The sequence below is a fragment of the Eulemur rufifrons genome, chromosome 7 (genome assembly GCF_041146395.1).
Source record: "Eulemur rufifrons isolate Redbay chromosome 7, OSU_ERuf_1, whole genome shotgun sequence".
Taxonomy (NCBI): Eukaryota; Metazoa; Chordata; class Mammalia; order Primates; family Lemuridae; genus Eulemur; species Eulemur rufifrons.
This window is the reverse complement of record NC_090989.1, coordinates 4096880-4109672: the sequence shown is the minus strand read 5'-3', so window position 1 is coordinate 4109672 and position 12793 is coordinate 4096880. Positions and strand designations below refer to the sequence as shown.

The following is a 12793-nucleotide window of genomic DNA, read 5'->3' as shown; positions in this document are numbered from 1 at the left end:
TTTCCCCAAAGGAATTATTTGGCCTGAGTAGGGGGCTGGCAGCCGCTCAAAATTCACAAGTTCTCCAAAAGTACGGACGCTGATCCGAATACGAATAGAAGCCAACCCATTCCACAAGCATGAAATTACAGGCTCATTAGGACAATGTAATTTTGTAATGCTGGTATTTTACTGGCAATGAGTTCTACCCTTTTACTGAGAAACCACGAATCATCTCGTAATCAGATGGGGGTCACTGAGCGGACCGGCGGAGCCGGTGTTGGTGGGGAGGCTGCCCCAGGGATCCAGGAGGGGCGGGAACCTGCAGCCTCAAGGCCACATGCGGCCCTCCACACCCTCACATGCAGCCCTTTAGCCAAACCCAAACTTCACAGAAGGCCACACTGGAGGATCCAGAAGTCCATATGATGTGTAAATGCAATTTCAATGATATGCTTTTACTGATGCCTACAAGATGTATGGAATACATATTGTGGCTCTCAGTCTCTAAAGAACTAAAAAAATCCTGTAATGCTAGCAGTCTGGGAGGCCGAGGCGGGCGGATTGTTTGAGCTCAGGAGTTCGAGACCAGCCTGAGCAAGAGCGAGACCCCGTCTCTACTAAAAATAGAAAGAAATTATATGGACAGCTAAAAATATATAGAAAAATTAGCCAGGCATGGTTGCGCATGCCTGTAGTCCCAGCTACTGGGGAGGCTGAGGCAGGAGGATCACTTGAGCCCAGGAGATTGAGGTTGCTGTCAGCTAGGCTGATGCCACAGCACTCTAGCCCAGGCAACAGAGTGTGACTCTCTCTAAAAAAAGAAAAAAAGAAAGAAAAAGAAAAAAAAAAAAGAACTAAAAAAATCCATGTCCAACCTACCAAAAAGCCCACTGCAGTAAAAAGATCGTTGCTTGGGATACTAAGACACTAAGAACATGGGGCATGGGTATTTTTTTCACTGTGGCATTTATTGGAAATTTCTACTTTTTAAAAAATTGTATCCATCTAGGGTCTCTAATAAACTCACAGTAGGATACTGGAAAGTTATATAGGAATGACTGGGGTGTGCTGGGACAGTCCAGGCAATATGGTTTGTGAAACCAAGCAGGGCACAGTAACACTTCACCAGTTCTGTGTTTGAACGCCACCATGGATCTCAGGGTGTTCCAAATGTACTACAGTTTCAGTCACAAGACATACGATTGTGTCCAACAATGTCTTTGTTATCTGACATTTCCATTCTGTGATCATTTTACACAATGAAGATCACTTGTCATAAAGAAAGAACCATTTGCTACTGCACAGTCCTGTGCCATGAATCATTAAGACAGTATGAAGCATCAAAATACTGGAATAATCATGTTTTACTATCAGCTGACAAAGGACAAAAACTGCAACTTAATGAATTTGAAGAATTAATTAGTGATCTTAAGATTGAATCATTGAAAATTAGGATTTTCAAAAGTCTGATGAGGACTTGGAATTTCAGTGATAATTCCAACTGGATATAACAAATTCAGTTATTTGTTTGGAGTTTCAAAGCTTTGGTGGACAAGAAAGTACGTTTTCCAACAACACTCAGGAAACACTTGGTTAAAAATAAAAGATGTTGAGAATTATTCCTCCCATGATTCACCTAAGTTGGGCAAATTCTTTTTCTTTTTTAAATTTATTTGTTTATTTTTTAGAGAGGGGGTCTCACTCTGTTGCCCAGGCTGGACCCAAGTGATCCTCCAATCTCCGCCCCCAGAGCAGTGAGGACTACAGGCAAACACTGCTCCTGGCTAATTAAAAAAAAAATTTTTTTTTTGTAGAGGCCAGGTCTCACTATGCTGCCCAGGCTGATCTTGAACTCCTGCCTCAAGCGATACTCCTGCATTGGTCTTCCAAGGTGCTGGGACTATAGGCGTGAGCCACCGTGCCTGGCCCTCAAATTCTGTTTCTTATCTCCAAAACCATGATCTTAGATTGTCAAATTTTTCTCTTAGAATACAGTGTGAATAATTTTTATAACTTCTGTACTTACATTGAAAATACAAACCATACTTGAAACAACTTAACGTTGGTTATCAAGTCATTCCACAACGTGCACAAAATCACCCATGCACAAACGCTCATAGCAGCTTATGTTCATAATGGTCCCAAATTGGAGACAACCCAAAATGTCCTTTGGTGGGTGAATGGTCAAACTGTGGTATATCGACGTAACAGACTCAGCAATGAAGAGGAACCCAAGAACTCGAGTGGATCTCAAGGGTATTATTATACTGAATGGGAAAAAAGCCAATCTCAAAAAGTGACATACGTAGTGTCCCGATGTGCTGGTGGTTACACACACCAACAAGGCGATTAAATTATATAGAACTTAACACTCACACACAGTGAATAAAAGCAAAACAGGAAATCTGAGCAAGATCAAGGGGTTGTAGCAAAGTCCAATCCTGACTGTGGTCTGGGACAATAGTTTTTCAAACCGTTACCACTGGGGGCAACTGGACAAAGCATATGAAATCTCTTTGAATTATTTCACACAACTGCCTGCAAATCTACAATCAGTTCAAGAAAAGTTTCAATTACAAAAATCACGGCAAACATGTAAAGAATGATACCCTGTTAGGCAAATATACCGTGTTTTTTAAGGTTACTTAATGCATGATTCCGTTTTATATAACATTCCTGAAATGACAAAATCATAGAGATGAACAGACGGTGACTGCCTCGGGTACAGCTATAAAGGGATGACTCGAGGGAGCAGCTTTGAAGTGATGGATCAGTTCTGTGTCTCGATTGTGGGGGTTGCACTAATATATAAATGGGGTAAAACTGTAAAACCACACACACACACTGTGTGTGTAAAACTGGGGAAATCTGAATAAGGGCTGCAGTCCAGTTCATGGTATCACACTGGCGTCAGTTGCCTGGTTTTGCTATTGTACTGGTCATGGAAGTTGCTCCCCTGGAGAAAGCTGGGTAAAAGGCTCATGGGACCTCCTTGTTCTTTGCAATTCGCTGTGAGTCTATCATTATTTCAAAATTTTAAAAAACACACTTTGCCTACCATGTCTAATAGTTCCAAAACACAGGATCAACTTTCCAGTTCCAATATAAGAAAACCTGAAATAAAAAATTTAAAGTGTTCAGCATATTGTGCTTGAGTGTAAACACTGCATGGTATAGAAATGCACATCTTTTCTGCCTCACCCTCAGGACTCCACTTCAGAACAGACAATTCAAGACCTTTAATCAGCCAACTTACAACATTCAACAGCACTTAAATATCAGACTCCTAGAATTCAAACATTGAGAAAACTAATGTGGCAACAACAGAAAAAGGTTTCACGTGGCTCAATCACATTGGATTGAACCCCAGGCAATAACTAATGTTTGGTAAATTTTTGACGTACAGAAACAATGAGTTTGTATGGTTCAACCCACGACAGTGTTCCTTTTGAAGACTTTTGGGTAATATTGCATGAAGGCCAAGAGCGCGGGCTTTGGGTCAGGCAGGCATGGGTATGACATCCCAACTACACAACCCACCCGCAGTGCGGCCTGGGGCGTGTCCCAGCTTCCCTGCTTTCCCCTTGTGTACAGCGAGGAGGACCGCACCACCCACCTTGTGTAGCCTGGAGTGCTGTTCAGCACTGACACCCACTCCATGCACGTGGCAGGACACGTGTCCTGCCCCATGGCTGGCTGGGCTGTGTGACTCGCCGTCACTGGTGAGTTAGGAGCAGCTGCGAGGAGTGTCGAGTCCGGGGCGGAGAAGTCCACTGTGAAGCAGGTTCTCACCGGAGGCGCAGACTTGGGTCTTGCTGCTGCTGCTGCTTTTTAAATTCTGACGTGACAGTCTCTGTCTTCTAATCAGGGCATGTGGGTCATTGTGTCTGATGCTATCAGCGACACAGAGGCGCTAAACCCCGTCTGCTCCTCTTTTTCTGTCCCATCTGTTCTCTCTTTCCTCTTTTGCTGCTTTATTTTGAATTAAGCATTTCTTATGTGTCACCTCTGTTGGCTATAACTTACTTGCTATAACTCTTTCAACCTCGATTTCAGTTGCTGCTTTAGGGATTTGGCTCCCAACTTTAGTTTTTATTTATTTATTTATTTTTTTGAGACAGAGTCTCACTCTGTTGCCCGGACTAGAGTGAGTGCCGTGGCGTCAGCCTAGCTCACAGCAACCTCAAACTCCTGGGCTCAAGCGATCCTCCTGCCTCAGCCTCTCGAGTAGCTGGGACTACAGGCATGCGCCACCATGCCCGGCTAATTTTTTTCTATATATATATTTTAGTTGGCCAGATAATTTCTTTCTATTTTTAGTAGAGACTGGGTCTCCCTCTTGCTCAGGCTGGTCTCGAACTCCTGACCTCGAGCGATCCACTCACTTCAGCCTCCCAGAGTGCTAGGATTACAGGCGTGAGCCACCGCGTCCGGCCTTGGCTCCTAACTTTAACTCACCATAAACCACCTCCAAGTGCGGTTCTGCCACTTCACACAGAGACACGAACTGTACCACGGACAGCTTTGTTTCCTCCCCTCCCGGCCTTAGTGCCATTGTTACCAGACATTTCGTATCCACATGTTATAGTATAAGCCCCACACTGTTTTTATTTTCGCAGTAAGTAATTACCTTTTAAATATATTTAACTGATAAGAAAATAAAATCTTCCTTACTCGCCCACCGTTCCCAGCACTCTCCACGTCTCTGCGCAGGTTGGGACCTGCTCCTGGAGTCATCCTGGCCCCGCTGCAGGGCGCCCTTCACGACAGCGCACTGCGGTTGCTGGCACGTAGCTCCCGAGGCCTTCGTACATCTGGAAAAGTCTTTAATTGGGGAGCCAATCATAATATGGAAAGACACAATCCCAAACGCCACGGCACTGAATGTTGAAAACCTGAAAGATAAAATTCCCTAAAGTCTAAAACTCGAAAGTCATAAGCCTGGAAGGTCAACATCCCAAACATATAATTAAGGAAAAAATAATTTAAAAAATTCTTTAAAAGATATTTTATTTCAGAAACACATAAAAACATGACAGAGTAGTTTATAGGCCACTTTACACAATAGAATAGGCAATAGGCAATAACAACATACACAGTTTCACAAGCCGGAACACTCAGGCACACTAACAATGGCTGCACGGTGTAACAGTTACGAGCACATGAACTGAGTTCATAAAGACGTGGGTCAAAAGGGAAGTGTATAAACGCTCCTCACTGTGGCTCCTTGCTTGCACCTAGCTTTACAGCCATGGTCGTCTGATACTGTGAGGAACAACCTCAGTCTTTTGGCAAGCTCAACCCCAAACTGCAGTGGGTCACCACTGCATATGCAGTTGCCCAAAGAGCTGAGGTCTGGACAAATTTTATCTTTCACAAATGCAGATGCACAAAAAAGAACATCTCTTTATTTACTGAGGAAGTTTCAACATTTTCCAACGTACAAAGCGGCAGAAGGAAAGTCTGCCCCAGCTCTCGGAGAGAAATCAGGTCACCTTCTGTCTTTCTTCTCTCTGGGCCCTCAGTGGATTGGTTGGTGCCCACCGAAGTTTGGGGCAGAACTTTCCCACCTACTCCATTCACACACTAATCTCCTCTGGAAATAGTCTCAGAAACCCAAAATCATGCCTTCCCAGGTTTCTAGGTATCCCTTAATGCAGTCAAGTTGACACCTAAACTTAAGTCCACAGTCTACTCCTTGTCCACTTGACACCCATACGCATCTCCTTAGACCACACTTCATTTTCACATAAAGACAACAGCAAGGTGATAGTTCTGTCTAACATGACCCAACTATCCTGTGATTGTAATTTTCAAGATTTTAGATGGTGCGGATTTTAGAATTTGGGAATTTAGATTTTAGGGATTTTGATCTTTGAGAATGTCAACATTCGGGATTATGACTTTCAGGACTATGATCCAAACCCATTTGTTTGGCTGCCTTTTTTTTTTTTTTTTTTTTTTTGAGACAGGGTCTCCTCAGCTAGAGTGCAGCAGTATCATCATAGCTCTCTGCAACCTCGAACTCCTGGGCTCAAGTGATCCTCCTGCCTTCACCTCCCGAGTAGCTGGGATTACAGGCACATGCCACCACACCCAGCTAATTTTTCTATTTTTTGTAGAGACACGGGGTCTTGCTCTTGCTCAGGCTGGTCTCAAACTCCTGGCCTAAGTGATCCTTCCACCTTTGCCTCCAAGAGTGCTAGGATTATAGGTGTGAGTCACTGCACCGGCCTTGGCTGCCTTTTTTGAAAGATATTTTTGCTGGGTATAAAATTTTCACTGCCAGTTTCTTTCTGTTGTGCCCCTGTCCTCTGGGTTGCATCACACTTGATGTGAAGTCGACTGTCGTGATTATCTTTGCTTTGCATGTAATGTGTCTTTCCTCTGGGTGCCTTTAGGGTTTTGTCCTTATCACTGGTTTTCAGCAATTTGATTATTATGTGCCTTGACAGTTTTCTTCATGATTCTTGTGCTGGGTGTTGAGTTTCTCGAATATGTAGATTTAGTTTTCATCAGATTTGGAAAAATTTTGCTTATTATTTGTTTAGACATTTTTTCTGTTCCTTCCCCTCTCCCCCCCAGGGACACTTTAAGGGCTGAACTGACACATGCATTTGGCAGCTTGAAGTTGTCCCACAGCTCACTGATGCTATCTATTTCTCTCTAGTGTTCTTTTTCTGTGTATTTCATTTTGGATAGTTCTTATTGCTCTAACTTCACTAGTCTTTTCTTCTGCAATATCTGATCTGCTCCTAACGCCATCCAGTATATTTTTCATGTCATCGCTGAAGTTTTCATCTCTAGAAGTTCAATTAGGTTTTTTTTAACGTACCTTCCATGCCTTTAACATGCTCCATCTTTCCTCTAGCTTTTTCGACATATGAAAACAGTTATAATCACGCTTTTAACATCTGTGTCTACCAACTCTATCATTTCCAAATAGATTTTGATTAATTAATTTTGCTCCTTATCAGGAGCTATATTTTCCTGATTCCTTACACACCTGGTAATTTCTGATTGGATGCCATTCTGAATTTTACATTGTTGGCTGCTGGATGTTTTGTATTCCTATAAAATATTCTTGAGCTTTGTTCTAGGATTTAGTTAAGCAACTTGGAAACAGTTTGACCCTTTCATGTTTTGCTTTTAAGTTTTTCAGGTGGGACCACAGCAGAGTTTAGGGTTAATTTCCCCTCATGTTTAGGCAAAATGCCTCTGGAGAACTCTGTCCAAATTTCCCTAAGTTATGAGATTTTTCACCGTGCATGCTGGGCATAGGTAGTTTGCTCACACGCACGCTCTGCCAGGGCTCAGCTGAGCCGTCACGGGGGCCTCTGCTGACCTCTGGCGTCTCTGCACAGCTCCTGCTCTCCGGTGCTCTCCAGGGAACTCCAGAGACTCTGCCTTCCTCAACTGCCACCCTAACCCTAACCCTAACCCTAACCCTAGAGGGTGTCGCTAAAGACAGGCGGCTCCACGTCCCCCGGGCCTCCCTCTTTAGGGAACACATGGGAGGAGGCGAATCTGTCAGTGGGGAAAGAGCCGCCCGCCTGGTTCCAGGGCAGTCTGGATATGGAGGGTCGTGTTTTGAGGACACTGGGAACGCCAGCTGCCCGCACCTGGGGATGGTGGGCCCAGGGCAGTCACAGTCCCTGGCCAAGGGAGGGGAAGCCCTTGGCTCCGTGGGAAGCCAGGCCTGGGCCAGACAACCCAGGCCCCTTCCAGATAATTCTGATCGCACTGCCGCACATGCAAGCTCATGTGTCCCTGTCACACCAAACCCTTTGACATTGACACACTCAAGCCTGATATAAAAAATGACAGGAAAGGAGCCAGTGGCGAGCTCTTTCCCTCTTTCTACGGGAACTTGTTTTCAATGCCTGTGAAAAGGCTGCCCCACAGACTGTGACTCGCTCATCTTTCATCACGTCACGTGGCTGTCAGCAGAGCAAATCGCTGCGTGGCACTCTGTACTCTACAAAGAAACATGGGATGGGCCGGGCGTGGTGGCTCACGCCTGTAATCCTAGCACTCTGGGAGGCCGAGGCAGGCGGATCATTTGAGCTCAGGAGTTGGAAACCAGCCTGACCAAGAGCGAGACCCCGTCTCTACTAAAAAATAAAAAGAATTAGCTGGACAACTAAAAATATATAGAAAAAATTAGCCAGGCATGGTGGCACATGCCTGTAGTCCAGCTACTTGGGAGGCTGAGGCAGGAGGATTGCTTGAGCCCAGGAGTTTGAGGTTGCTGTGAGCTAGGCTGATGCCACGGCACTCTAGCCAGGGTGACAGAGCAGGACTCTGCCTCAAAAAAAAAAAAAAAAAAAACCACCAACCAAACAAAACAAAGAAACATGGGATGAACCAAGTGTGTCTGTAACAACAGTCGCCACTATTTCCTCCTCTGGAGTGTTTCCGGGTTGCCTTTGTGTGCAGAGAGAACCACACAGGGCTGGCACGTGCACGAAAGTGCTCGCAATTAGTTAAATGCTGAACGAATGAATCCTACTTACTGGCAGGAGAATTAGCTGCTACCAGACACGATCCAATCGGGACTAAAACGTCCAAGATGTGGTTCTCACAGTTCAGACCCCGAGGAAATGCCTGCTGAGTGTCTCTCTCCGGCTAGGGGTCTTTCTCGGTGCCCATTCTCTCTCGATCTAAGCTTTGCAAAAATATTCTATGCACTTTCTTTGGTTTTTTTTTTTTTTGCGGGGGGAGGGGTGGTAGTCCCTGAGAAAGCTTCTGATACCTCAACCTCTCAGAGAACATTTCCAATAATCCAGACATTTTATAGGTCTGGACTGGAGAGAAGCTGAGATGTAGCTGACAGCAGGAATCACAACTGTTCTCAAGATACACCAGGTGTGTCAGCGTTTCGCAATGGGTGGTCTGAGCAGAGGGTCAGCAATTGAAAAACACAGGTCACAGCACCTTTTATTTATCATCTTACACACTGATGTGACACGAAACACACTCGACGTCTCAGAACAGTCTTCCTTTCAAATTCCAGTGAGAACGTCGGAGACACCGCATCTCGGGAAAACCGCGTGCGGTCAGCAAACCTGCCTGCCACGCCCAGAACTCTCCAGAGCAGCTTCCCGGCGGGCACGGTGAGGGGCGCTTGGCACAGAATGTTTTCCTGAGAGGACACACCACCCGCGAGAGCCGCCCGGAGCCCCGGGCCCGTCTCCACCCAGAGCACGCCAGTCCCGGGGAGCGGCCACACCCGCGATCGCCCTGAGAGAGTCACACCGGCTGTGGCACTTCACCACACAGGGTCACAGATTCACAGATCAAAAATAAATTCTCATAATTTATTAATTTACAGCAACTGAGATGGATTCACAGAGCTCAGAGGCCACAATGGCTTGATCTGATTTCTTCCTTTACAGATACATCTGCACACCGTGGATCAGTTAAAAAAATTAAATACTTTCTGTCGATAAACAGTGATAAATATCCAGACAGTGTACACTTGATGACTTGGCTGAGCAGTACTTTTGTTTTTTTGCATCCAGTTATGAACACGCAAACTCACAGCAACTGCTCCGCGACCACGCGCTGTGGCCCCAGTTAAGACCACGTGTGTTTCCACGAAACCGGGGAGTGAGTCTGATTTTTATTTAGAGCACTCCCTCACTGGAACAAGTAGGACGTGTCTGGCATTTAAATAAATAGTGGCGACACACCAGGGCCACGCGGTCTACATGAGTTTCTTTAAAAACATCTGATGCAGTCTTACTCTAGGCACTAAAACAACTTCTTTAGAAAAATAAAATTGTGATCTCAAAGGCCTTTCCTCACAGGGGAGAGGAATAAAAGGTAAACGCTAGTGATGTCGGATCACGGGCCCAGGGCCCGCATGGGTTCTTTGCTAGCTCATTTGCCTGCTCGGTTCCGCCAAGGCAAAGAGAAACCGTCATCGGGTTTTACAAAAATATCTCAGGAACCCTGGATCTCTCGCTGAGCCCGTGGACGCCTGGACCACGCATATTTGGAGAATGGAGACAGTATTTTAGAAAATATATCACTCCTGGCCCAAGTTCATTGGATGAAACTATTATGTATAAAGCAGTTAATTATATACATAAATAACATAAAAATAATTATCATAAATTAAAAAGTAAAAGGCTCTCCCACTATTATTCGGCCGAGAGGCGAGAGCTGGGCGTGTGGGGAGCGGGGCCTCGCAGGCCCCCGCAGCCGCCTGGGCGCGGCGCTCTCCCAGCCCGCGAAGGCGTGTATTGCACAAGCACGTTCCAGCCCTTCCGCAGGAGCCTGCTGTCTGGAATGGCGTTAGTGGTGAGAAAGGTGCATTCCGTGTAGCACAAACCACCTGTGCCCCGCTGGCGATGTCGGGTCCCTCTGGCCTCGTCTGTCAATCACTGACGGTCCACGGTGTGTCTTCGAGACGGCCTCTCAGGGAACATGAGATCTGGGACCAGTAGTGACCAAGGGCAAAATAAGGCAAGTTTATCATTTCATTTCGGACAGTGTTAAAAAAAATATCAGGAAAGTAAGAATCAAACTTCTCCCCCGGCCTCCTGGAGCTCCCGTGGCTGGGCGGCAGGGTGCTGGCGGTGGGGCCTCTTTGTCCGTGCGCCTGGCCCACACCCCTGAAGCTGCACACACGTATGACAGCACGTGTCCCCGCACACGCAGAGCTGGCTGTTCATCCGCAAGTTCATTCATTGGGGCAATTAATGTTTCTGCGACTGGACCAGCTGCCCCTGCTTTTTCCCACCCGGCGGGCTCAGCACTTCCCTTGTGTTGGTCTTGAAACACGTCAGCCTTTGGAATTGAAGTTTAAACAAAGGACACATGAGTGCGTTCCCTATCCTCCCATCCAAGGGCTCCGGCTGAGCTCGTGAATAAACACGCGTGGATGGCAGAGTCCTGAGACCACTCCGAGGGCTCCCCGCACACCAGCTGTGCAGACCTGGCCCAGACCCACAGTCCTACAGTGCAAACGACTCAGGTTAAAATACAGTTCAGAAACAAGATGGGCCACAACACAGTCCTGAATACATAATGTGTGTCTGAGATAAAGTAAAAAAATGAAAAACTACACTGAAAATCGATTCACGGATATTACTAAGATGTCTCTGATGCCGGAGTCAGTGACCTGACCTGAGCCCGGGGTGAGCTTGAAGGCCGGAGGCTCACACGCTGCAGGCGCAGCTCACACCTGGGTTCAGCCCAGCATACAGCAACTCAACTCAACTCATGTTTCAAAGAAGAGAACAAATGTTACTTAAACTTCTACCTGCTCCCTTGCTAAAACAATCCCAAAGTGAGGAGAAAACCTGTCCCCCTGCAGCGCGCTGCCACCTGTGAACACTGTCTGTTAAATTTCACACAGTAACTGAGCTCAAAGAAAAGGAAGAAATGAACCATTTATGCTCCTAGTAACTTATCACTTGCCTCTTGGGAACCTGCTTCTACGTGTCACGTCCCCAAAGCCGCGGACACAGCAGCCTGGAAGGGCGGATGGGGTGGCCCAGCCCCCAGTGCTCTGCCTTAGCGTCGTGGAACCCGACCGGTTTAAAACTCCGGCCCCTCGGGTCACTTCTCGAGATAAGCTGACGGACCTGGTGGCCACTGGAGGGATTTGGAGACAATTCTGTAAAAGCTAAGTCAACTTTACTTACATTGCAATGCATGACTTTTTTGTTTGTTTGTTTGGTATTCAGCAAACAAATCTAAAACAATCCAACACGCCCTCGCTGTGGCTCTCGCCCGTCTCCCGCCCGGGCTCAATAGCTGTACATCTGCTGCTGCTGCTCCGCTGGCACCTGGGGCGGCGCCGCCTGCTGCGGGGGCGCCTGCGGCTGCGGGGGCGGCAGGACGTCCGTCTGGGGCACCGCCCGCCACGTGAGCGGGTGCTGGTCGCTGAGCTGGCTGCCCAGGGGCGTGATGGAGTTGACCAGGGTGGTCAGGTTGATGAAGTGCGCCACGGACTGCGGGTTGGAGGCTTCCGGCTGCGGGTGGACCTGCACCTCGTTCTGGCGGTTGTGCAGCATGGCGGACCCGCTGACGGTGTCAAAGGTCACGGTCAGGATGGAGTTGTCCAGCTGTAACTGGCGTTCGGGGGTGGTAAGGTGCCCCACGGCCACTGGCTGGAGATTGGTAAACTGAGTCCCGGCTGCAGTGGTGATGGGAGTCACCGTGATGTTGGTCAGGCCAACCGAGCTCGACGGGGCAGTCACATTAGGGTCACCCAGGGTCACCACCACCTGGAAGAGTCACACGTGACAAGAGACAGTCATCGTTTCTGCAAAATGGAGAAGAAAGTAACCTCCCCATGGCACTGTGTTATCGTTCTAGAACAATCACAAGCCTCGCCCGAGGGAGGGAAGCGCCACATTCCTTGGTGAAAGAGGAAACCAAATTAATTTTGTTCTGGAAAAATAATTCCAGTGAAAAAGAGAAACCAAGTACAGGCAGAATCATAGCGGCAGTGAGACAGAACCGAGAAACAAATGGATTTCACTGGTTAGAAGAAAAACAGAGAAAAATCAGCACAAAAATGGCAAAAAGTAAATTCTTCCTTTTCCATTCCCGTCTCTAAACTGCCTGGCTGTTGGCACATGAAAATCCCAACTTGGAAGCCAAAAAGGGTGATAAAAGCATCTGCAGGACCGACAGCTATAAGAAAGAACGCAGAGTTCTTCCTCATGGGGAGCAAGGAAAGGCCAAACGCTAGGATTCTGCAGTCGGGATTACCATCTCCAAAAGCACGCGACAGGTGCGCAGGGTCAGACACGACCGCACCAAAGACTGGGGGGCTTCCAAAGCAAAAGCG

At 47.0% G+C, this 12793-nt stretch overlaps 1 protein-coding gene across 1 annotated transcript in view; it reads right to left on the bottom strand.

Moving 5' to 3' along the window:
- Positions 1-10128: 10128 nt before the first annotated feature.
- The window catches only part of PRDM15 (PR/SET domain 15), a 50512-nt gene continuing 47847 nt past the window's right edge, over positions 10129-12793 (bottom strand). The window contains exon 26 of the mRNA XM_069474935.1: positions 10129-12224. Coding sequence (XP_069331036.1) covers positions 11745-12224 — 480 coding nt within the window. The 3' untranslated portion in view covers positions 10129-11744. The remainder of the gene's footprint in view (positions 12225-12793) is intronic.